The 27,650-nt window shown below is 40.3% G+C and overlaps 1 protein-coding gene across 2 annotated transcripts in view; it reads right to left on the bottom strand.

Moving 5' to 3' along the window:
• The window catches only part of drp2 (dystrophin related protein 2), a 277,743-nt gene that overhangs the window by 71,482 nt on the left and 178,611 nt on the right, over nucleotides 1–27,650 (bottom strand). For both annotated transcript variants that reach the window (XM_049484130.1, XM_049484131.1), the window contains exons 7-13: nucleotides 26,783–26,861; nucleotides 23,759–23,819; nucleotides 17,044–17,105; nucleotides 14,555–14,629; nucleotides 10,953–11,154; nucleotides 8,511–8,596; nucleotides 3,041–3,198 (exon numbers count right to left, since the gene is read on the bottom strand). In XM_049484130.1, coding sequence (XP_049340087.1) covers nucleotides 3,041–3,198; nucleotides 8,511–8,596; nucleotides 10,953–11,154; nucleotides 14,555–14,629; nucleotides 17,044–17,105; nucleotides 23,759–23,819; nucleotides 26,783–26,861 — 723 coding nt within the window. The remainder of the gene's footprint in view (nucleotides 1–3,040; nucleotides 3,199–8,510; nucleotides 8,597–10,952; nucleotides 11,155–14,554; nucleotides 14,630–17,043; nucleotides 17,106–23,758; nucleotides 23,820–26,782; nucleotides 26,862–27,650) is intronic.

Raw genomic sequence — 27,650 nt, 5'->3', positions numbered from 1 at the left:
TCTCTTTCTTTCTTTTCCCAACTCCTACAGCTGAGCTTTCACTCATGAAAGCAGTGCCAGTCTAGTGAGATGAGACCCATGACAACAATCCAGCAGAGAGGACGAGCCAGAGGGAGAGTTCTGGAGGACGAGACTGAATTGAACTGAACACAGCAGAGAGAAAAGAGGAGGAGGAGGAGAGAGAGAGAGAGAGAGAGCAAGAGAGAGAGAGAGAGGGAAGAAAAAAGGAGGATGAATGAGAAATTCAGAGATTAAAAATAAAGACAGGGAAAGAGAGAGACAGGATTGGGATAGTGTAGTTTAGTTTAGAAAAGGGTAATACAGGGTAGCATAGGCTAGTATATGAAATATAATATACGGTAATATAATATAAAATATAAGGTACAATATAAATATAAATATAATAAGGTAATAAAGGGAGTACAGAGTAGAATAGGGTAGTATAGGGATATAGAGTGATATATGTTGTACAAAGTAGTATAGAGAATATGGAGCACATAGTGGTACAGGGGATACAGAATACAGGATAGTAGAAGGAGTACAGAGTGCAGGGTAGTATAGGGAGCATAGAGTAGAGATGGGACCGATCCGATACAATATCGGTATCGGGGCCGATATTGACGTAATTCGACATATCGGATATCGGGCGAGCGCGTCCGATCCACTTACCGATCCATATTCCAGTCCACAGCTTGAGCTGGACAGTAAACCCACCGTAACGTTAACACGAAACACATCACTGATCCGGATTCCAGTTCCACAGTTTACCCTGAACATCCAGCAGCTTCAGTCTGCAGCTGACTGAGTAAACATTAGCTATTTGTCTACAATAAAAATTCAATTATCTGGAGAGTTTTAACTTTGAAAACGCTGTACAGCAGAACGGTACACGTAAAGTCAGCGTCCAAATAAACAGATTAACACCAGCAGTCTGTTAGCCTAGCTAGCACTGAACTGACAGCAAATTATATTTATAATTCACATATCCTATAAAAACACAGGATCTACAAACACTAACCAGCACAAACACACCAGTTAGCCGTTAGCAAATGCATTCCGGCATTGTGAATGTAATAAATAACTATATTAAGTGAACTACAGCCATAATCCACATCTAATATCAAACCACAGATCCTACCAACCCTAACCAGCACTAAGAAATCAATCAGTTATTAAAAAACAGTGATTAATTCAGCTCGGAAATACAGTAAGCACCACCGGTTAGCCATTAGCTATTGCAGCTAATCCTCTATGCTACTTGTCAAAATAAAAGTCTCCTGCGCAACCGTAGCAAAACAATGCCCTGAATTTAATATTTAGCGTATTTAATATTTACCTTTTTTTTTATATTTAATAAAAATTAAATAATTTAACTTGAAAGGAAACTACTGTGTATTTGCATATAAAGTATGTCAAATAAATGACTTTGGAATGCATTTACATTAAATGCACTTGTGTATACTCTTCAAAGGGCTATGTGGTCTGTTTCAGCCTCATTATGAAACCTTAATCATAGTACTATTAATAAACTAAAAGTACCGGTATTTGTATCGGTATCTGCAATTTTATCAGTTTTGTATCGGTATCGGATCGGAGCTGAAAAAAGCGTATCGTCCCATCACTAGCATAGAGTATAGGGTAGTATGCGTAGTATAGAGTACAGAGTAGTATAGGCAGTATAGAGTACAGGGTAGTGCAGGGAATATAGAGTACAGGGGAGTATATGGTATTGGGTAGAGTACAGGGTATTGTAGGGAGTATAGAGTATAGGTAATATAAAGTACAGGGTAGTATAGGGAGTATATGGTATTGGGTGATATAGGGAATATAGAGTACAGGGTGGTACAGGGGATATAGAATACAGGATAGTATAAGGAGTACAGTGCAGGTTTGTATAGGGAGCATAGAGTATAGGGTAGTATAGGTAGTATAGAGTACAGGGTAGTATAGGGAATATGAAGTATAGGGTAGTATAGATAATATAGGGTACAGGATAGTAAAGAAAGTATAGAGTATAGGGTAGTACAGGGACTATAAAGTACAGGGTAGTATAGCTAGTATAGAGTACAGGGTAGTATAGGGAATATAGAGTATAGGTTAGTACAGTGAATATAAAGTACAGGGTAGTATAGGCAGTATAGAGTACAGGGTAGTTTAGAGAATATAGAGCACAGGATAGTATAGAAAGTATAGAGTATAGGGTAGTATAGGGAATATAGAGTATAGGGTAGTAGGGAATATAAAGTACAGGGTAGTATAGGTAGTATAGAGTACAGGGTAGTATAGGGAAGATAGAACAGAGGATATTATAGGGTATATAGAGTATGGGGTAGTACAGTGAATATAAAGTACAGGACAGTATAGGCAGTATAGAGTACAGGGTAGTATAGGGAACATAGAGTATAGGGTAGTACAGGGAACATAAAGTACAGGGTAGTATAGGTAGTATAGAGTACAGGGTAGTATAGGGAAGATAGAGCAGAGGATAGTATAGAAAGTATAGAGTATAGGGTGGTATAGGGAATATTAAGTATAGAGTAGTATAGGAAATATAGAATATAGGGTGGTATAGGGAGTATATGGTATTGGGTAGTATAGGGAATATAAAGTACAGAATAGTATAAGGAGTACAACGTAGTATAGGGCAGTATTAAAATTACAGGGTAGTTTAGGGTAGTATAGGCAGAACAGGTTATTATAAGGAGTATCTATAGTATAGAAAACTGTGACATAAATATAACAGTACATTTTGTATGGCCTGTATGTCAAGTAATAATATTTAAACTAATAAAAAAACAGGCATTCTATTACTGAAAGTTATTTTAAATTTTCCATTATTTTTTACAAATTTAGCTTCAGCCACATTGTCCTAGTGTGAATATTTTTCCATTCAGGTCTTTTCATGTGCATTTTCAAAACTCAGTGTGTAGTAACCCCACTACAGAAAAGAAAGAAAGAATGAAAGAACGTAAGAAAGAGTAATTCCTCTTTTTGGCAGAGTGAATCATCTTTTCTGAAGTCTGCTCTGCTGGAGGCTCACCATACGGAAGCAGCTCCGGACGCTGGGCTCCACGTTGCTCCCCCCGAAGGCTGCTACCTCACCCAGCTGGCGAGGGATCTGAATAACTTCATGGAGCAGCAGACTGAGGTGCTTCTGATCCGTCAGTCCGTTTGGACCACACACCTGTCTGAACAAATCTAAAACACACAAATATACAAACACATATATTTACTCTGTATACTGTGTGTGCATACATATACTTACACTGAGATACCAAACGTCATGAGACAGCAGTACGCAATTTGATACTATCATTAAGCATTACCTCAAGGAACAGCTTGGGAATGCATACACCTGTATATGTTGTGAGGTGTTATCTTGTGAGTGAGGCATGTACCAGTCAAACGTTTGGGCACATCTCCTTATTTAACTCATTTATTTTTCTTTATTTATTTATTAAATTTATTTTCTACAATTAAGGGACACATATGGAATTGCACAGTAAACAGTAAAAAAAGTATTATACTCCTCCACATTAATGCCCTGATCTAAACCTGATAAACTGAGATGGTGATTTAATTGGGATGAGCTGGAGCAGTAACTATTGTTCAGCACCTCCAGGAACTCATTCCCTTAAGATGCAGAAAACTATTCCAGGTGACTCTACCTCATGAAGACACTAAGATTAAAATAACAAGAGTCTGCAGATCTGTCCTCAAATCAGATCAGTGTGCTACTTAGAAGAATCTAAAGTATAAAACAGATTCTGGTTTCTTTAAAATAATTCTGCATGTGTTCTTGTATAGATTTAATATAGTCTTCAATATTAAGTATTAAATTTACAATGTAAAATATCATAAAATGAAGAAAAAACATGTTGAATAAAAAGAGGTGTGTCCAAACTTTTGACTGGTACTCTATAGAGCACGACTGTGCAAATGTTAAGTCATATTCCCTTATTGATACATCCTCCACTAACTCCACAGATCTTATGAAGGCTCACAGTGGGAGTTCAGGCTTAGACTGTTAGCCAATTCTTTTGATGTTACAGATGTAGGCGCTGGTATTTGCGCATGTACCTGCCGAGCGCACTGCTGTAACTTAATACCAGCTACTTCATTATATATATATACTTATCGTCAAAATTTGCTGCATCCGTGAGTGCTCTATTTCAAGAAGCCTTGCCTGAAAGATGACAGTCCTGTCATCTGCTGGTGTTGATCCACTGTGTTTTATTATCAAGTCTAAAGTAAGTGCAGTTTTGTTTTCCCACTAAATCTTACAGCACCTCATGCTTCCCTCTGTTGAACTTTTATGGAGATGGGGATTTCATTTTCCAGCAGGACTTGGCACACTGCCCACACTGCCAAAAGTACCAATTTGTCTTATATAATATTCTGAGATACTGATTTTTGGGTTTTAACTGGCTGAAAGCCTTAATCATCAACAATAAAAGAAATAAACGCTTAAAATAGATCAATCTGTGAAAACTACATCTATATAATCAATGAGTTTCGAATTTTGAACTTTTTCAATTCCAATTTTTTGAGGTATACTAAATATTAATGCACTAATATACTAAATTATGTATTTCCAGATCCATCTTTGTTTGAAAAGGTGTGGGATGCTATTGGACGCACAATCAACAATCTGAAACACCCCTACTGCACAATCTGCACGACTTGTGTGAGAATATTCAAGATGTATAGAATGGTTTGTCATTGAAATCCATTAGGAACCTCTATGCAGCGAGACATCCGATATCTCTGCCACGACTTCTGTATGTGCAAAGTTGTCAACAGTTTCTCCATTCACTACTGTAGGTAAAAGTATAGATACAAGGGTTTAAAATACTTCTGTAGAAGTTGAAGTATCAACTCAAGCTTTTTACTCTTTAAGTAAAATTGTTTAAAAAAGTACTGGTTTCAAAACAGCTTACATTATAAAAGTAAAAGTAATGTAAGGAGAAAAAATAAAGCCATTAAAACAAAAGCTTAGATGTGTGCAGGTGTGATGGATCACAGTATAAACCAATAGGGAGTCGGAATGGTATATGTTTATACTTCTCTACATCCAATCACAATCAGATTCACTCTATCTGGATGGAGAGATTTATCTGGATAGGGGTTTTATTGAATGACGAGAAGCCAGAATGAAAATGAGCTGAAATGATATAGGAGTATATAGGCTGTTTTTTTAAACATAAGGAGTAAAAGTTTTTTATTATTTAATAATAATAAATATATATATATATATATATATATATATATATATATATATATATATATATATATATATATATATATAATAATCTACAAATCTACAGCAATTATTTTAACAATTATTTCTTTAATTATCCTTGTAAATCCATAAATATCCAGATTTTCAATATTTTCTATTAACGTACAAGACATTCTCTAAACACTGCTCTTTAAAACTGCTCTATTTTGGCTCTATTCTCAGCTATTTCCAGGTGGATCTCCCGCCTGTACCGAGGGAAGTCTCCAGGGAGCCAGAGAGGCCGCTAATGCCAGTTTTGAATCCTTGCCACGGGGATTTTTGTACCCAGAGAGGCAGACTGCAGACTGTGTATATGGTGCACTTTGCAGATTGTAGTGGTTTACATCACTTCTGCTCCTCTGCAGTACCAGTGCGACTCCGGAAGCAGGGAGCACCCATCTTCTCCCCTGGCACTCAAGCAGACAAATCCCATTTAATACCCACATTTCACCTGGCACAGTACGCACGTCCCCAACGGGCACACACACACAAACACACACACACAAACACACACAGTGGAACAGACAGCAGGTCTGGTCGTACCTGCCCTTAACAAGATGCTACTGCCTGTAACATGCATGATCAATTACATGCACTGAATGCATGCCCAAGGACGTAAAGCTTCAGGAGGACTATTCTGCAATGAGAAAGGTATTGAATGTGGAATATGGAGCCGGTTGTCTGCTTGCAAGGACAATTCTAGCCAGACACCTTAAGTATAAATCTTGGTTATCTATACTTATCTATACTAGAGTTATTATTTTACATTTTCACACAATTTTCTGAACTTTCTACTCCTTACATTTTAAAAACAGCCTTGTTACTCCTATTTAATTTCATTCCGGCTTCTCATCGTTTAATAAAAACCCCTATCCAGATAAATCGCTCCATCCAGATAGAGTGAATCTGATTGTGATTGGATGTAGAGAAGTATAAACACATACCATTGTGACTCCCTATTGGTTTATACTGTGATCCATCAAACCTACACACGTCCGTGCAGAGACTCAAGAGAACTCCAGACAAACTCCAGTCCAACTAAGCTTCTTTAATATATTTACATTCTACTAAAATACATTCATTTACAATCAGCATATATGTAGCTGAAACAGGGAACAGCCTAGTGCATCTCAAATAATGTTATTAACATTTACATTTTAATATTTTAACATTTATAGCCATTATGGCTTTTAGAAAAATGTGTTTTGGAGAGGGGGGTAGTGCACTATAGTCGTGCATCCTAAGCTTTCTTTAGTGGCATTTTTTCCCTAACCAAGAAAACGTAAAATATATTTTTGGTTTACTAAACAATTGCATACGTTTTTCTTCATAGTTTGAATGATTTTAGTATTCATCTACAATACAGAATGTTTTTAAAGGATACTATATTTTTTATCACATATTACTCAACATGCTTCTTTAACTTTCAATTACGATTCTGTATCTCTCAGCCTGTCAAGAAATGCATGTGTAAAGCTTGTCCTATAGTGAAGGCTCAGGAAAAGGTACCGTCAATTATCATATACTGCTGATTTAAGCACGACAGCCTGATAGGGGTTTCAGTCCAAAAAGGGAAGAGTATCATGGCGTCTACAGCTTGAATGGACTGAAGTAGAAGAAGAGAAATCTCTGCCTACTCTTTCCCTCTCCTCAGCGGAATAAAACCCATCTGACCGGAGGAGCATCTGGGTTTAACGGCGGCTGACAGATGGTGTGCTAACAGTAAGTGGGCGTGCCTCCGACCCACCGGGCTAAATCCTGCTCCCGCAGTCCGACTCGCCCTTACAGCAGCCTCTCTCAACGTCAGGTGATTCTCATGCGTCGCCGTGTACACTTATTAACAAGGTCATATATGTAGAAGTTGCTGGACTGACCCCATTAAACTCCTGCAGCGCAGAGCTGCACATAAAATATAAGAGCCAAAACGTGAAAAGAGAAAAGGACAAAGGAGGAATCGAGGGAAAGAGTCGATGAGGCTCTGGCTTTGTGTTTTAGTGAAACAAACAGAAAAGCTTTCAGCATTATTGAAGTGTTGCCTCCATTAGCCTAAGTGGATGTGTGTGTGTGTGTGTGTGTGTGTGTGTGTGCGTGCGTTTGAACGTTTTACTCTTTATGTGGCAGAAAATGTTCACAGATAAAAAGAAGATACACACTAAAAATACTAAAACATATTAATTAGGCCCCTCATGATATTTATGTTATTACCTATTGTACATTATTTGGGTATAAAATCAAAAATGTTTCAATAATCAATACTGCACATATACTGCAAAACACCAGGAGGGTAAAGACGACTAGCACACACCTCCTCCGACACATGTGAAGTCAGACTCCGCCTCTTTTTGAACTGCTGCATTGCCGAGTAGCATCACAGTGCTAACACTCGGAGGAAAGCGACTCGGTTCTGATACATCAGCTCACAGACGCAGCCTTGTGCTGATCCACATCACCCTAGGAGTGATGAGGGGAAAGAGAGAGCACCATCTACTGTTCCTACCCAGAGAGAGCAAGACCAATTGTGCTCTCTCAAGGCTCCAGCAGCTGATGGCAAGCTGCATGAAAGGGATTCAAACCAGCGATTCCAATCATAGTGGCAGCATTTTAGACGACTGGACCGTGGAATATATGGAAACGCTAGGACCTCGCGTTTAATAAAATAGCTATTTGTCCACTGCTGCGCACCGTAATTACACTTTGGATGTACGTTTCTACGGAGATCCTTGTAAAACACAACAGCGAGTGGAAATGGAGGAGCTACTGAACGTGAGGGTCCTCCTGTTTTTTTCAGTTGCAGTCCGGATGCAGGAGTTTTATCACTGAGTAGAAGTGTGAAATATTTTTACACAGACGTCCCTCTAAGATACTTATCCCGTCCGGATAGAGCTTAAGAAACACCTTCAGATTTTTAAGTAGTTTTCAGTGTGTTTCAGTGTGTTTTTTGGTCTTATTTACTGTTAAGTTAACCATTGTAAACATTTTGGTATGTTTTAGGTTGTCTTTTTACCTTTCTTTTATCATTTCTCTTTATTTTTTCTTTTTTAGTTTTTACTATATGTGTTTTTTTTTTCCAAGGTGAAAACACTTTAATTAACATACTGCAGTCCCATGACTTTTGCTGTGTGTGTATGTGTAATTAATTGTGTGTGAGAGAATGAAAGACAGGCTTAGAATTTAAACACAGAATCTTCAGCTTTCTGAGCTGAACGCTTTATACTCGACTCCTACTCACATCTGTATTTCTCCTGCACATCTGCATTGCATAGGCTCACCACCCCCGTCTTGAAGGAGAGCACCCGCATCTTACCGTTCCGGCCGCTGTGAGGAACACAAAGCAACAGATGCATAAAGCTTTTAAACTGTGTAATCTTCCACACACAATAACACACTTTTAAGTTTCCACACTCCACAAACCGCAGGAAATGTAGTGTAACTGAGGCAGAAACTGAGACACTGGCACAAGAAAACAGAAAAGAGAAAATGAAAGAAAGAGGCAATGAATATAAGAAAAATAAAAGATCTGAATTCATTCTTTTTGTATGAAGCTGCAAAAAAAGCTGTAGCATGAAGTTTTTAATTTAATATGACTTTGAAGACTCTATGAAAAGACTTTTTTACAAGTGTAAATAGCCATGATGGCTCTTATAGTGCACATTTTAAATCAGAAAAGAGTTTATTTAGAATGTGTTATTTTATTGTGTTGTTTTTCTGTTTAAAAATATACTTACTAACGTTTACACACAGCTTCTTATTTAGTACTTTTATGTTTCTATTTTCTTCCGTGCATTATAAATACATAATGAAGTCATCCAGACCATGAAGGAAAACATAAGGAATCATAGTAGTAGTAAATAAACCAAAATACTCAGAGATAGCTCTCTCTCTTCCTTTCATGGAGCAGTCCTGATGAGTGCCAGTTTCATCATCATAACGTTTTGATGGTCTTTGAATTGACTGCACTTGAGGATACTTTCAAAGTTCTTAAAGTTCATCTTTTTGAATTGACTATTCTTCTTTTCTTCTCTTAATCTGGATTAGAAAATTACTCAAATATTCACTATTCACTGTATACCTGTAACTCTACCTCTTCACTACTTTACTTTAACTGATGCTATCAAACACTTTAAATTCAAGTAATTAACTCTTGATGAGTTCAGCACAGCTGTTAACTGAAAGCCTGAATTCAAGGTGACTCTACTTTTTTAAGCTTAGAAAATGCAAAAATGTAAGCGCTGTAATCTAAGCATATTCGGGTTTTAACAAACAATTCCATATGTTTTTCTTCATAATTTGGATGATTATTGTCTGGTACTGCTAAAGCTGAGCCACTGAGGGTGGCTCAGCTTTTCTTAGATACAGCAGATTAAAAAAAAAAAAACGTTAGGAACCACAGTACTGCTCTAGAGAAAGGACCTGGCTCCTGGACGAGGTCACTGTACCTTACTTTAAGGTGACTGAGCTCATGAGAGTGAGCAGACAGTGAGAGGACTATAGACTGAGGGGGTCATAACAGTCCAGTGCGTGAGCGACTGAGCCCTAGGCAATACCGAACCCTTTTATAGCCGAGACGCTGAATAGGTGCAGTGAGCCGTGAGCGCTGTGGGCGACGGAGCCCGGTGCAGAGCGAGCTGAATCCCCTTAACTGAATCACTCCAGTGATGGATCTGGTTTAAATAGTCCAAAATTACAGCATGTACCGAGGTGGCTTAGGGAAATGGGATATGTCTGAAACAGCTCATAGGGATGGGGGAGGGGGGGTGCAGTGGTGTGCTCTGGGGAAAGTTACCCCAACTACAATGAAATGAACACATTTAGAATTTCTGAGCAAGAGACAGAAACACTGAACTACTGAACTAATTCCCTCAAACTCTACAAAGTAGTCTTTTGCTCAATACAACAACAAAAAAAACAGTAAAAACCATCCCAGCAGGGCTGTTTTCCAAAAACGAACATTCCTCCAGCTTGTTCGAGTCTCTCGTCTGACTGAGAAACTGGTGATTATCGTTCCCTCGCACCCAGGCTCATTCTCATTCTCTCCCTGTGTTTATCGCCAAACAAAAAAAAGCAATTATTGCAATTTATGCGCGGGGTGAAAGCGGTAATTTTCAGCCATTAGCGGTAGATAGTTAAGAGCCGCTAAACAAATTTATGATGGATGGAAAAAATAAATAAATAAAATAATAAAACAAATACATTTTTAAAAAGCTGCAAGGTTGTTTCGCTTTTTTTTTTTTTTTCCTCGCTGGAACAAACCAAACTACACAACACTCTCAATCAAGAGCTTTTGGCAGGCAGATCAAGCAGGGGAGCTTTTAACTCTCTGTCCCACACGCTCTGATTGGCCGCCTGCCGGTCTCGATTTTCCTTCGTCTTTGTCATGATCTAATTCACTTCACAGGCGCGAGGAGAACACGCAGCCTTAATATGAAGGAGCGCCTTAAATCAAGCCACCAATCAGGAGCAGCGGGGGGAGGAGGGCAGGAGCCCTAACCTTGGCAGGAGGAGGCAAGGTGAAGCAGTGAAGTGGGCGTGATTGGATGATAAATGCGTGATTGGGTAAGTCAGCGGGAGCGGGAGGTCATGAGGTCAAAGCATGCCAAGCAGGAGCGAGGCGGTGAGGGTCCGGTAAGGGGGTGGGGGTCCGGTAGGGCGGTGGTGGGTAACGTGACGGCACCTGTCATAGACGTTGAGCAGCCAGTTGAGGCACATGTCCACACAGAGAGGGATGTTGATGAGTACAGATCTCTCCTCCTCCAGTCTTTCATACAGAGCGGTCAGGGCATGGATCACCTCCACCACGTCCATCACGTACTCGCCGTGCTGCAGCTCCTGCTCCCGGAACACGTCCGTCACACTGGTCAGCTTCAGCAGGTCCACTGTGTAAACACATTTATTTGCATGTCAACAGAAACCAATACTTTGGTACTATTGTTTTACAGTACTGTCAGAGACCAAAATTATCTCAACTGCCAATAGCAGTACTGAACCTTTTCGGTGGCTCTTCCACACGGACAAGGTTCAGCACAGAACATGGAAGAAAGGCTTAAAGAAGATTTAAAGACTGCCTATTAAAAGGGATCTGCCTATTGGCTAGATGGGCCATGCTAGCACAATAACGACATTGGATGAGCCCAGTTTCAGGCATTTGCGATTATGGACGATAGTTCGATAGTGTCAGGAGTAATGTGGGACTATACCAGAAGAAACATGCAAAGATGACAGTATTAACATGATACGATGCCGATAGTAATGTGGTGGGACAATATCAGTATAGCATGTTGAGACGATGCCAGTATGACGGGAAGGTGATGCCGGAAGCAACCAAAAATAACATGCAATGATGCCGGTAGACCTGTCACAATAACTACACTATCGACTTATCATTCAATAAATAGAAATAATAATCGTGATATCGACCTTTGTGTTCGCACTTACAAAATGCACTTATATATACATATATTGTGACTGTGAGCGTGGCTGCACCTTTATTCGAAAAAAAAAAGCTCTCTATCAACACCCAAAACAAACTTAAAGAAACATAGTAAAGGCCCAGTGCAGCTCTAGTCGCTTACTTAATATTAGTGTCTCTTAGGTTCATGTTGCCTAAGCTTTCCATTCATCATCAGCGTATCTGTCGAGTGAAGGCTGAGGCAGGGTCTGGTCTTTATGCCGGTTCAACACGTGCCAGCTGGGACAGACCGGGGCTGCACGTCATGGTGTGGGGCAGACACATGGTTCCCCTGCCTCTGCACTTTGCAATGTGTATGTATACAGTACACACTGAAGAACCTACTAAAACTTACTTTGATTCAAGCTGGAACTTTTTAGGTTCCAAAATTAGGTGCGTGAACAGGAGTGGAAAGTTTATTGTCTTTAAAAGGGTTAATTTATTTGTTACAATACTGTTTTAGTACTTTATTAGTGCCAAATTAATAGAATTAGCAGAGCGATGCCGGCAGTAACGTGGGACGATCCTCTGTTCCGTCCATTTTGGGGTTCTAATTTAGCACAGTATTACAATATAATGCGATATACTGAATCATGGACCCTGTATCGTGATACGTTTTGTATAAAGTTCATGTTAATTTAAAATCTCTGCAATGAGCAGGTGATCATGCAAAATTAACACAATTAAATGGATGGAACTGCCCTAAATGGAGGGTTCTGTGACCTTGTGTACTGTTTGTGATGCCAATAAAAAAGAAAAATGTTTGTCATTGTGTTTATTGTCCTATAAACAGTATACTCAGTAAGAATACTGCATCCTGTATTGTTTATTGTTTATTATACTGTATAAGCTATGTTAATAATGCATTATGAATACCAGTTTCATAGGAACGGTTAACGACACTGATTCTACCTATCACGTATCGTGAAATCTCTACACACACATAAAACTAGGCATTATTACGCTTACTTGCCTGTTACACCTTTTAAAAACTTCAGTGGGGTGTGGATTATGCGTGTGGAGTGCAATCTAATTGAATTTTCCTGCTCTAAAGTGATTTTCCCAGGCCATTCCGGACAGGCTATAGATTTAAAGCTGTCCACTGTCATGCCTAATTGGATAATAAGATAATGAGATGACATATAGAGGGATAGTGGCTGCGGTGCTTTCCGGGATGGTCTTGGAGACACTAAAAGGCCTTAGTGGATGCTCTCTCTACACGAGCTTCTTCAATCACGACCGGCCAGAACAGCACACTGCAGAGTTACTATACCAGCCCTGTAATTAATTCTCTTAATAACACAGAGCCAGCAGAGAGAGTGAGAGAGAGAGAGAGACAGAGAGAGAGAGAGAGAGAGAGAGACAGAGAGAGAGAGAGAGACAGAGAGAGAAAACACAGGAGAGTAAGGAAAAGAGAAAACAAAAGGAAAGAACAGACAGAAATAAAGAAGAGAGAAAATACAGGGAATAAAGAGAAAAAGATAAAGGTGAAAAAAGGAAGACAGTGAGAGAAAGGGAGTGTGCAAGAGAAAAAAACAACAGAAAAAGAGGAGAAAAACGAAAATAAGAGACAAAGGGAGAGTGAGGGAAAGAAAACGAGAGGAAAAACAGACAGAAAAAAGGAAAGAGAGAGGAAAAGCGAGAGGGATTAAAGGGATGAAAGAGAGAGAAAAGTGAAAGTGAGAACAAGAGGAGAAAGAGAATGAGGGGAATAAAAAGAGAAAAAGAGAGAAAAAGGGGAATAAAAAGAGAGAAAGGATAAAAAGAGAGCAAACAAGGTGACGAAAGTGACAAAGAGAGAGAAAGGGGAACAAAAAGAGAAAGGAGTAAAAGAGAGAGAAAAGAGAGAGAGCAAGAAAAAGAGGAGACAAAAGGAGAAAAAGAGAGAGATAGAAAAACTGAGAGCGAGAGAAATAAGAGCAGAGAAAGAGCAAAGAAAAGAGAACAAGGGAGAGTGAGAGAGAGAGAAAATGAGGGGAAAAACAGAGGAAAAGAGATGAGAGAAGAAGAGAGAGAATAAAGGCAAGAAAGAAAGAGCAAAGGAGAGAAAGAGAAAATTAGAAGTAGCACAAAAAGAGAAAAAAAGAATAAGGCGAAGAAGGAGAGAAAGAGAAAACAAGAGGAAAAAAGAGGAAGGACAAAGAGGGTGAACAAGGTAAAGAGAGAGAAAGAGAATGAGGGAAACAAAAAGAAAGAAAGAAGTAAAAGAAAGAGAGAAAGCAAGAGAAAAAAGAGGAAGAGAGAAAGAGAGAGAGAGGAAACAGATAATGGAAAACAGAGCCATCTCAGCAGTTGTGCAGAGTGTTAGCATGTAGCGTTAGCACTGTAGCATTAGCATTGTAACGTTTATTGAACTCCAGCAGGGAGTGGTGGACGGAGGGAGGAATGGAGGAGAGGAAGACAGGCGTGAAAGAGGCGACTGTGCCCGGCGCTGCGCAGGTGTGCGCTGCTGGATCGTGCCCATGTAGGGCAGACGGGTCGTGAGCAGTCAGACTGGCGCGTGCCCAGGAGAGCGGCTCCTGCCAGGGCAGCAGCAGATAAACCTCAGCCTGCCAGTCCAGACTCTGGAGGATCAGGAGTTCATCCAGTTCTTCATCCGGACTGTTTAATTACCCCCTATAAGAGGCGTAATCGCAGCAATTATTAGACTTAATTAGGCCGTACGGAAATCGCTGGGCCTTAATGAAACTGACGGAGCGGGCTATCGAAACTGTCTGCGGCTAATCGATGACTGATGCAGTGAGAGAGTGGTGGACGACGTTCGTCAGATGCAGGTGAGCGTGAGGGCACGGAGGAGTGAAGATCTATAAAACCAATCTCAGACGTACATCTCAGAGCTTTCTGCACTCGCCGCAGCTTCATCGCCGTCCGGTACGCAGAGAACTTGATATTGTTCAGGTCCGCTGTAAAAAACAAAAAAACAACAAAGAGAGAGAAAGAATTTAATACAGGATATCTACCAGATCAGGAGAATCTCTCGCTATCTTTAAGAAACTCCTGAAGACAGAGCTCTTCAAAGAGCACTTACTCTCCTAACACCTCTAACTAACTACCTTCCACTACCAGATCAGGAGAATCTCTCACTATCTTTAATAAACTCCTGAAGACAGAGCTCTTCAAAGAGCACTTACTCTCCTAACACCTCTAACACACTAACTACTTCTAACCTCATTTCCTTCTTCCCCTCCTTCACTCCTCTATCCTATTATTCCCCTTTGACCTCCTTTTATCCCTATCCAAAGATGTTTTTCCTTTAAACTTATTTTACATTGTACTTGACTATTGTAAGTCGCTTTGGACAAAAGCGTCTGCCAAATGTAATGTAATGTAATCTATTTCTAATTTTGTCCCTTTTAGGGTTTATACACTTTTTAACCAATACATTTTTTCATGATTTCTTCATGACTTTTCTGTGCCTTTAAGGCAATTTTTCATGACCATATGATTTTTAAAACATCAGCGCATACATGGACAATAAAACCAAAAATCAACTAAAACTATAATCGAAATTATTATTTTTTTATTATTTTTGATTATAATAGGCCTTAAATGAATAGTGTAAAGCTAATTTACGGATTACTGAGCTGACTTTTCCAAAACTTTGTGGGTATTTTTCTTTTTCCAAAGCTTAACTAGACCTAGAAATGGCTATTTTCACATTCCATGACTTTTCCAAGTTTTTCTTGACTGTACTGGAAGGCCAATTACCTCACCCACTCATCACTAATAACTCCCTCACCACAAGTAATACCCCACCCAGAGGTGTCTAGTAATGTAGTAGAAATACTTTGTACCCTTACTTTAGTATAAATGTAGGTTATCTATTCTTTACTGCAGTTATTATTTTTACATTTTCACACAATTATCTGAACTTTCTACTCCCTACATTTTTCCTTACAAATGGTCGTTACATTATAGTCATTATGGCTTTCAGAAAAATTAGTTTTGGGGAGGGGTAGGTGCACTATAGGACTCTATGGAGTGGTTTAAGCTTTTGTCCTTAATGGCTTTATTTTTCTCCTTACTTTTACTTTTATACTTTAAGTAGTTTTAAAACCAGTACTTTTACACTTTTACTTAAAGAGTAAAAAGCTTGAGTTCATACTTTTTCAACTTCTACTAAAGTATTTTAAACGCTAGTATCTACACTTCTACCTACAGAATAATGAATAGAGATACTTTTTACACCTTTGGCCCCAACACATGCCCCCATCACTTGCATTGTAAGTCTGTTGGGAGCATTGGTTAAAAGCGCTGAATTTCAGATTACTGGGGAGGAACGGAAGTGGACTACACCACAAATCCAATGGACACCGGATTTCTTCTTAAAGACTTTTAAAAATCACCCAGAGATAAAATGACTTGTGGTGGGTATGTAATCCCTGTTAGATTTGTTAAATTAAGAGATGGGCGTCTCTCAGAGCCAGAAATAACGTAAAAAAAAAAAAAATAACACCTAGTTCAGTCTTTCATTGCAACTGAACTAGCAACGATGCAGCGCTTACAAACCAAACAGCACAGCTACAAACAGAGCAGCAATGGAACTATTTTAACTGGCGGAGTGTTTATAACCAAACAGATCCTATTTTTTTCTCCTCTTTAACTCAAAATCTTTACACATACAGTGATAATGGAACTGTGGTATAATTGCAATGATACACTCGAGGTTCGTGCTATAATGTGTAATAATGGCACTGCTGTGCTGTGGTCGTAGGCATGAGGCCTAATTGACACTATTTAAGACATTGACATTAAATAATTTAAAAATATTAATTGGTGTTAATTGACGTACTCTTATTGTAAAGTGCAACAATAAGTCTGAAATGATTTAAGACATTTTAAAACAAATTACTTAAAGGACTTTTTTTTAGATAAATTCATTTTTTACAATCCATAGACACTATTGAAAAAGAGGTCTTTCAGAAGCATCTCCATCCATTTGACAAGACAATCCCCCCCCCTCCTCCTCCCCCCTCCTTCTGCACCCAAAGAAAGAGCCAGAAAGTGATGAGTCACTCGGGTGGGTTCATGCTTGTGGCACAGCGGCTCTGATGGCATCAGTGTTTGCGAGGGGGGGCGCCGTGTCAGTTCCAATTAACACACAAGAAAATGCCCTTTAATCACTTTTAATTAGAGCAGGCAAAGCAATCATATGGTCTGTAATGAGAGCAGAGTCTCGGTGGGGGGAGGGACTATAATGAGGGAAAAGGTGTTGAAGTGTGTGTATTATGTTAGTCTGTGTGCCATGTGTGCTTTGTGGGCAAAGGGTCTGGAGGAATGTAATGAAGATGGAAAACAGGAGGTTGAATTATCTTACCCAGAGCCTGGTACAATTCTGTCATCTTTGGATGATCCCAGCAGGTGGTCTGGGCCTGATGGCTGCAGAGAGTGATGATAGAGAGATGAGAAAAAAGCAATTAATGAAAATAATCTACACCAGAGTTCAAATCACTGTTTCAGAAACATATTACACATACAGGGGTTGGACAATAATACTGGAACACCTGTAATTTTAGTGTGGGATTTTAGGTTTCATGGCTAAATTGGAGCAGCCTGGTGATCAATCTTCATTAATTGCACATTGCACCAGTAAGAGCAGAGTGTGAAGGTTCAATTAGCAGAGTAAGAGCACAGTTCTGCTCTAAATATTGCAATGAACACAACATTATGGGAGACATACCAGAGTTCAAAAGAGGACAAATTGTTGGTGCACGTCTTGCTGGAGCATCTGTGACCAAGACAGCAAGTCTTTGTGATGCATCAAGAGCCACGGTATCCAGGGTAATGACAGCATACCACCAAGAAGGACCAACCACATCCAACAGGATTAACTGTGGACGCTGTAAGAGGAAGCTGTCTGAAAGGGATGTTCGGGTGCTAACCCGGATTGTATCCAAAAAACATAAAACCACGGCTGATCAAATCAAGCAGAATTCAATGTGCACCTCAACTCTCCTGTTTCCACCAGAACTGTCCGTCACCACAATCAATTATTGTGCTCTAAAACCAGGTGTTTCAGTTTCATTGTCCAACCCTTGTACATCACTGAGTGCACAACCATGCAGAGAAAACGCAATTTTTCCGGCTTGTTCTGGCTGCTGCGCCTGCGCAGATCTCCACATTAAGGTCCAATCCAGTTTCAACCCTTGGCCCTACCACTTGTTTTTAAGTGTACCCCTTCCTCTTGGAACAGAGTTAGAAGGGGAAGGGGTGAAATCATCTCCATAAAAATTGGGACACCTCTTCAAACACCTGATACTAACACTAACAAGTTCAGTTACCAAGCTGCTGCTGCTGCTGGTTAACTATAGGGGCAGATGGTGCAGAAATGAATTATTATTGTCCATTGTCCGTTAATTTCTCTGTAAAAGGGAGCTGAAATTAGCTTTTATTTTATTTTACTTTTACATTCTGCCTTAAATGCTGCAGCCCCTGTCATCTGTCGCACAATTTAAGGTGGAACGAGAAAAGTTAGCTAGCTAGCTACTCAGACAAACTACTAGCAATCTTGTTTATGCTTGTTATGAAGAATTTGGCCATAAAACATTGAAACTACACATTAAACTATGCTAATATAGCGTTGTCACATTGAACAAGGAAAATAGTTATATTTGTGGGTTTCTTACCAGTGGTTCTCATACCCCTCAATTCAGTGGTTGGTCTCGTCATTAATATCGTTTCTGGAGAATTGGCAGAGCATGCTGTACTGTGTGTAATAAAAATCTGGATCACTAACAGCATCACTAACACTACGTCCTTTAAATAGCAACATTGCTTGTGAATATGTCTATGCTAATGATCTGGAAATGAGGCAGCAGAAAACACAGGAGCTCCACTGACTGAATACAACCTGGATGGACATCAACAGTCAGACGTTTATTACCATCTTGGCAGTGAACTGTCAACACAGTCCACGTCCAGGTTGCTGCGCTGTTAACATAGCAATCCGCCAAAGTCACAGCTCACCTGGCTCTTAAAGGGAATGAAAAGCAAGTGACACTCTGATTGATTTATTTCACGTTACGCCCAAAACACAACCATGATTAAGAGAGATAGTACATGCCTTTTACACGCTTCGAGACGTGCAAGGAATGCTTTTCCCGTCGTTACGATAGCAAAAACACACTGGCACTCCTACAGATCTCTAAAATTGGACACAGAGTGCAATATGCCTAAACCACATGTGTCAAACACAAGGCCCGCGGGCCAAATGTGGCCCGCCACGTCTTTTTATGTGGCCCGCGAGAGCTTGTAAAATCTTAGTGTCTATAATAAATAGGTCAGAAGCGTTCTTTGACCAAAAAATACATTTCCCACAATGCTTGTCGATTGTATTACCCGCAAAGTTACGGCTTACTGCCACTACACGGCAGTGTAGTCATTGATGTGGAAACCCTGCCGGAGGGAAGGTGTAACTTCGCGGGTGGAATTGAGACATGTTTATCCCATAATATCCAGAAAAAGAAAAGTTGATGCAGACGGACGGCTGTGCTTCAAGGCGAAAGACCGGTATGCATTTTGTGTTACTGACCAAAATAAACGCTTTTTAGAAGAGATATAAATTATGTGTAAATATTTATAAGACAATAGCTGATAAAATCTGTTTTAATGAGGTTAATAAACATCACTGTGACAGCGCTAGTCGCAGTTTCACCTCAGCAAAGGACGAGGAGGTGAATCACTTATCTAACCAGCCTTTACTGATTTCTGCTCCAATAACCCTTTCAATAACCTCCAATAGCCTTTAATAGTCTCCAGTAGCCTTCAACAGTCTAACCTTGCAGCCGTGGTGTGTTCTAAACTCCGTAGTTATAAACATCCTGAGGTTAGCAGCGCGATAACTGACCTGTTTATAATGTAATCCGAGCAGTGACTCCGGGATGGCTGCTCTAAACTGCTGCTGTTAGCTGCTTGGGCTGAAATATGAACTGTAGAGAGCTGTATTATCCGGTTAGTGGGGTTATTTTATTTCATACACAGAAGAACTTAAAATTTTAAAAACGCTCCAGACTGAGTCCTGTAGCCCGTGGCTGGGCTGTAGCTCTGACTCAGTAAAGACTGTGGGCTTGTGCTGCTGCAGCTCCCACTAGTGGTTGGATGAGGAAATGCTAAATCTGTCACAGCTCACAATTTTTGATTTTATATTTATTAAGCCTCTTTTCAGTATCAAACGTTTTGATCAAAGTTAATATAACTTGTATTTTATGTCATTTCTATTCACTTGTATAGTTTGGTTCTTGATTGATGGAGTTTTTGGATTTCATAACAGGATTTATGTTAATAGAGCAACAAGCAAACATTTTTTCCATGCAACTGTAATATTTGATTGAATAAATAATATATTGAGAGTTATTTAACATTAAGGAGTAATTACATTCATTTACATATATTACATTTGGTTACATTTTCTTATATTTATAAGTTACATCTGGCCCTCGGAGGACAGCCAATATGCCAATGTGGCCCTCGGCCAAAATGAGTTTGACACCCCTGGCCTAAACAATTCGAAATTGTTAGGCATGGGAAAATGTCAGGGCTAGGTCTCTACAGGAAGGTGAGAGTAATGTAACTTTATCACAGGATGTGTGTAATGTTTTAAATATTTTAAACTGCTTATAAGTTATATAAACCGGAAAATGAGCCTGCTCAGTGAATAACATGGCAGATATGGACAGGGCTATTATCTGGTGAGCTACACTCAACACTAATACTGTCTAAACAGTCACACAAAATCAAAATATGTTTTAATGTGGATATGTGGACAGTTTTTTCCTGTCATGCAACACCAGTCTGCTATACGTTTGAATGAAGAAAGACCCAAATACTGTAAATCAACAGTCAAATGAACATTTCTGAAACATACTTTAACTCACTATTCAATATATAAAAGGAAAGATATCAAAATCAATATCAATAAGCCTGTATAAGTCTAGAAATATGCTAAATTATGAAGCTATATATACAATTTATTGCTCACTAATACTTCCTTATATATCATATTGTGTGGAAGTGTGGGGTTCTACGTAAATAACAGCAGCAAACGCTATAGTCCTCTTATAAAAATTCCATGTTATAAAATGATATGATTATATGGTTTACTATAAAATACTACAAATAATGTACAAAGCAAAAGTTAATTCACTGCCTGTGTGTACACACAGGCTTTCCTCAATACACTCTAGTCTAAATATTAATTGCAAGATTTTTGTAGATTTGTTGTCCAAAAAGCTAGAAAAGGAGGATTAAAAGGAGATGTATATCTATTGTTGGAGTAAAACTTTGCAATAATGCATTCCAGAAAATGTATTTACAAATGTGCAGTTCATTTTCGATTTTCAAAAAAATGGTGTGTATGTTTGAAGGTTACAAGTGTTAACTGTTTTTATTTTTTTCTCTTTTTTTATAATGTATGAATTCTGAAGGGTAGCTTAATTTGTTATATTTGACAGGAATAGTTATAAGCATTTTCCGCCTGTGCCTTTTCAGTCATTATTTTGCTGTTAATGTTTGTAGTGTTTTTATTATGTGTTGACAAACTGGCTAAATTAAGAATTATCATCATCATCATCATCATCATCATCACTGGTAGTTTTTCAAACTGTTCTGGCTTCTGCACTTGCGCAGATCTCCATATTAAAAGGGGGCTTCCCAATAGCATGCCGACCCTCCAACGCTCTTGGTACAACCAGCAAGTTGATTGGCCCTTTTTGTTAAGGCGGGATTTTATCTGTAAACAGTCACGGTGATTAGTGTTCAGTGTTTTTAATAACGTCTCTGAAGAAGTGATAGAGCATACCATATGTCACAAAAACTGCAAGCTATAAAAGAATTCTAGACCAGATAAATTGCCGACTTCTGCAACACTTTCCTGATTTGTAAGAGACCCTGATGTTTTAACAGCATCACTAACATTACGACTAGCCTGGCCAAACCTGCACTCTACTTTTATTGCTGCGTCCGCCAGCAGTAGCAATAAACCCATGCAAAAGACCCACGACAAGAGAGATATCAAATGAATTAATAACGAGAACAAATAAATAGCTGAGCCAGCCCAGAGCGGGCAGCTCGCCAGCAGCTGCAGGTCCATTCTCTCGCTCATAATTACCTGAGAAGAGCTTACATTGATCGTCCGGCGACAAACAATGTCCATCTGAAACTCTCTCCTGTGGGAGGTACAGATAAAAACCACCGCAGACATGAGGGCCATCGAAAACTGCAGCTAGAGGCAGTGCAGAGACACACCGCACTCACCAGAGAGAAGTATCCATACCTGGACATTCAGAAACCACATGAAATCTGATTTCGCTTAATCAGATCCACATAATAAATCAAGATTTGTGTCAGTCTGGATGATCTGGACTATGACAGTCACAAAATCCAATTGTTTACCACAGCAACCTATGCAAATACCACAGCAACATACGGAGACACCACAGCTACCAACACACACCACAGCTAACTACGCAGATACCAGAGCTAACTACACAGATAGCACAGCACCCCATGTAACATAACATTCTGTTTTTGCAAATGAACCACGCAGATACCACAGCAACCCATGCAGATACCACAGCTACCTACGCAGATACCACAGCAAGACACGCAGATACCACAGCTACCTACGCAGATACCACATCTACCTACACACACACCACAGCTACCTATGCAGATACCACAGCAACCTACACAGATACCAGAGCTAACTTCACAGATACCACAGCAACCTACGCAGATACCACAGCTACCTACGCAGATACCACAGCACCCCATGTAACAAAACGTTATCTGTTTTTGCAAATGAACCACGCAGATACCACAGCAACCCACGCAGAGAACACAGCTACCTTTGCAGTTACCATAGCAACTCAAGCACATACTACAGTAACCCATGCAGATACCACAGCAACCTATGCAGATACCACAGCAATCCCCTTGCATACTGTAGCAACACACGTAGATACCACAGAAACCTATGAAGATACCACAGCAACCCATTTAGATACTGTAGCAACCTACGCAGATACCACAGCAACCCACGTAACATAACTTTCTGTTTTCGCAAGGCATGGAGATACCACAGTGACCCATACAGATACCACAGAATACCATGGCGATCCCAAAGCAACCCATGTAGATACCACAGCAACCCACACAAATACCACATCAACCCATGTAACATAACTTTATCTGTTTTTGCAAATAAACCATGGAGACAGCACAGCAAGCCATGTAGATACCCCAATGACCCATACAGATACCACAGCAACCCATGCAGGCAGCACAGCGACCCAATGCAGATACCATCGCAACCCACGCAGACACCTCATCCACTAACACAGATACCACAGCAACCCATTCAGGTACCACAGCAACCCACGCAGATACCACAGCAAACCATGTACCATAATTTTATCTGTTTTTGCAAATGAACCATGGCGATATCCACCCACGCAGACACCATACTGCCCCACACAGATACCACAGCAACCCACCCCGTTAGTTTTGTGATATCCTGACAGGTATAATCGATCTGATCTCTTTCCAATAACAGTACAGACAGTCATCCCAACAGATCTGATTTAAGAAAAAACGTAATAAAACCCCCACAGACATGTAGGTGGATCAACGAAAGCCGCGGCTAGAGGCGGTGTAGACACACAGCGATAGATTCCAGTTCAGAAATCCAATACCACAGAAAAATATTGACGAGCCGAACAATGCAGAGAGACCGAGCCCGATTCCTCCCCTTAAAAGACAACAGTCTTTAATGTCCCTATTCATGGCCGGCTGGCCGATATCTATAGGAACAGAAACGGCTTGTGAAACACAGCCGAGCGCATGACAAAGGCTCGCCGCGGTCGCAATATTATTTGTATCACAGCGCAATAATCTTCTGCACCAGGGAACAGTAATTGTGTTTTCGGGAACCTTTCTGCTCTCTCTCTCGGCGAGATCCTCAGCCTGACATTCCTCACCGCTGCCGATGCACACAGACCGCACTCTGACTGCAGACGGCTCACAGCTGAACTTACTTGATGTAGTATGGCACTTTGTTGGGGGATATAGCACGCTCCCAAGGTATCTGCACGGAACCTAGATAGAGGAAAAGGAGAGAGAGAGAGAGATATCAGCCACAAACATGTCAGGCATGAAAAGCTATTTGCAATATCTCAAATGGCAGGGGTCAACTTCCTCCAGGCGCACTGCTGTCATGCAAAGAGACGACAAAACAGTGTTAAAAAGGTGAGGCGTTCAGGGTACCTGGACGCTACAGTTCTGCACTGGCAAGAACTTCACAATACTATACTAACACAATACTAACTTCACTATAAAGGAGTTAAGATTCTATACACAGGGTTCATACACTTTTTAAACAATACATTTTCATTATATTTTCATGACTTATCCATGCCTTCAAAGCACATTTTCATGGCCATATGATTTTTAAAAAAGTGCAGACATGGAAATCAAAACCAAAAATCAACTAAAACTATAATCGAAATTGATTATAGTAGACCTAAAATGAATCTGACAAAATTTTAATAATAAAACGTGTCAGATCATGTGTCAGATTACCATGACTTTTCCAAAACGTTTGGGGTATTTCTATTTTTCCAAAACTTATCAAGGCCTGGAAATTGCTATTTTCAAATTCCATGACTTTTCCAGGTTTTCCATGACCGTACGAACCCTGTATATATCACAATGTACAGTACCGTATTACACATAAGGAATCATGTAGTAAACATAAAACTGTTAAAGAAATCATTAAGGCGCTCTTAGCTGGGGTGCTGTTAACACGTTTAAGGCTCAACTTGGGGCAGTTATGATGAGTGCCAGTTTAATCATTATAATGTTTTTGATTTTCTTTGCAGTAACAGCACTTAAGGATACATTCAAACTTGTATTCTTTTTTACAGATTGACTGACTTTCATTTCTTCTTAAATATTTTTTTTCTTTACTTATTTGAGCAGTTCTTGCTTCTCATAATCTGGATTAGAACATTACTCAAATATTCACTATTCACTGTATACCTGTAACTCTACCTCTTCACTACTTTACTTTAACTGATGATCTCAAACTAACATTAATAGGCAAGAAATTTAAATAATAAACTCTTGATGAGTTCAGCACAGCTGTTAACTGAAAGTCTGAATTCCATGTGACTCTACTTTATAAAGCTGACTGAGAAAATTCAGCAAAACTGTCTAATCTAAGCAAGATATATTATTCTAATTTGTTTACATTACATTACATTACATTACATTTGGCAGACGCTTTTGTCCAAAGCGACTTACAATAGTCAAGTACAATGTAAAATAAGTTTAAAGGAAAAACATCTTTGGATAGGGATAAAAGGAGGATAAAGGGAAATAAAGGGATAGAGGAGTGAAGGAGAGGAAGAAGGAAATGAGGTTAGAAGTAGTTAGTGTGTTAGAGGTGTTAAGAGAGTAAGTGCTCTTTGAAGAGGAGTTTCTTAAAGATAGTGAGAGATTCTCCTGATCTGGTAGTAGAAGGTAGTTAGTTAGAGGTGTTAGGAGAGTAAGTGCTCTTTGAAGAGCTCTGTCTTCAGGAGTTTATTAAAGATAGTGAGAGATTCTCCTGATCTGGTAGTGGAGGGTAGTTTGTTCCACCATTGGGGAACTCTGTATGAGAACAGTCTGGATTGCTTTGTGTGAATGTTTGGCAAAGCGAGGCGACGTTCATTGGAGGAGCGCAGCGGCCGGGAGGTAGCGTAAGCCTTCAGGAGCGAGTGCAGGTAGGAAGGAGCCTGTTCTGACATCACCTTGTAGGCGATTGTAAGAGTTTTGAATTTGATGCGAGCATCAACTGGTAGCCAATGGAGCTCAATGAGCAGCGGGGTGACATGTGCCCGTTTTGGCTGGTTGAAGACCAGACGTGCTGCTGCGTTCTGGATCATCTGGAGTGGTTTTACTACACAGGCCGGGAGGCCAGTTAGCAGGGCATTGCAGTAGTCGAGGCGTGAGATGACGACTGCTTGCACCAGGAGTTGGGTGGCCTGTTGCGTCAGGAACGGTCTAATTTTTCGGATGTTATAGAGCGCAAAGCGTCAGGACCGAGCAACTGAGGCCACATGGTGCGTGAAGGAGAGCTGGTCATCAACCAGAACACCCAGGTTCCTAGCAACCTTTGTCGGTGAGAGAGAGAGAGAGTCGATGCTTATAGAGAATTTGTGTTGAAAAGATGGTTTTGCTGGTATAACCAGAAGTTCAGTCTTTGAGAGATTTAATTGAAGGTGATGCTCCCTCATCCATGAGGATATGTCAGAGAGACACTGCGATATCCGTGCAGAGATTGAGTGATCTTCAGGTGAGAACGACAGGTATAGCTGGGTGTCATCAGCAAAGCAATGGTAGGAAAATCCGTGTGAGCGGATAACCTGTTTAAAAGAATTTCATCTGTTTTTCTTCATATTTGTATGTGTTTCTCAAAAAAAAAAAACTTCAACGCAGAAACTGCAACATATTTGAAACACTAGGGGCCACTTTCATATACTTTTTTGTGAGATGAAGTAAAGGAGTGTAAAAACTTTAACACAAAGCTAAAACAGCTTGGAGCACCGAGCTCTGCTGTCAGTCCTGAATTATTGAGTTGTTTCACCCTATTTGAGCACTGATATCTGTGAAAAAAGCCATGCAAAGTCATGCACGTGTCATCTCCAGCTCCCAAAGAGTCACGGCTCATCAGCGGCAGCCGGCAGAGCCACCACAGCCACCCGGCAGGCTCGCGGAGTTTAGCGTGATCCGCTTTCTCAGCTAACCCTGCCTCCGCTGCCAGTGCAGAGGGGATCGCTTAGCATGCGCCATGGGATTCCCTCCGCACAGATCCGGAGCTGAGGAGTGACAGGGACCCGGGCGACGGCCCACACTGCTGACTGGCTCAAAAGCACTGCTTTATAATTCAGCAATTCCTACACAAACTCAGCAGCTCAGATCTTTATAACGGCCCAGGCTGACATCCCCGTCCCTGCACTGCCCCAACCCACGGCGCAGCGGGCGGCCCGGTGCAAGCCCGAGCGTGATAGCTCTCTTACTGGAGAGAAAGTGCTGTGATCCGGGGCCAAAATCTCTGTGGGCATCCTGCAGCTGCTTCAGGCGCTCTTCAATGGAACCCTGAGGAGGAGAGAAAAAGAGAGAGAAAGTGAGAGAGAGAAAGAGAGAGAGAGAGAGAGAGAGAGAGAGAGAAAGAGAGAGATCCTGGGGTGAATCACAAGAGACACTTCAACATTCTTGTCCTTAACCCCCCTCTGAGAGCAAACACACAAACACACACAGAATAAAACATGCTTATTTTGCTACTGTTGTGAGGACCATCCCATGCCATAATGTGCCACAATAACTGTAGCTAATTTTTAAAACTACAACTACACCTAGGGCTGGACGATACCGGAAAATTGATATCGCAAAATATTTCTTAATTTTGTTCAATGAGATATACAGGGGTTGGACAACGAAACTGAAAAACAATAATAGGAGAGTTGAGGTGCACATTGAATTCTGCCGTGATTTGATTTTCAGACAGCTTCCTCTTACAGCGTCCACAGTTAATCCTGTTGGATGTGGTTCTTCCTTCTTGGTGGTGTGCTGACATTACCCTGGATACTGTGGCTCTTGATGCATCACAAAGACTTGCTGTCTTGGTCACAGATGCTCCAGCAAGACGTGCACCAACAATTTGTCCTCTTTTGAACTCTGGTATGTCACCCATAATGTTGTATACATTGCAATATTTAGAGCAGAACTGTGCTCTTACCCTGCTAATTGAACCTTCACACTCTGCTCTTACTGGTGCAATGTGCAATTAATGAAGATTGGCCACCAGGCTGCTCCAATTTAGCCATGAACCTCCCACACTAAAATAACAGGTGTTTCAGTTTCATTGTCCAACCCCTGTAATTCTGA

This window comes from Astyanax mexicanus, chromosome 10 (assembly GCF_023375975.1).
Source record: "Astyanax mexicanus isolate ESR-SI-001 chromosome 10, AstMex3_surface, whole genome shotgun sequence".
In the NCBI taxonomy this organism is placed as follows: Eukaryota; Metazoa; Chordata; class Actinopteri; order Characiformes; family Acestrorhamphidae; genus Astyanax; species Astyanax mexicanus.
The sequence above is the reverse complement of the archived record's forward strand: the minus strand, read 5'-3'. Positions and strand labels throughout refer to the sequence as shown.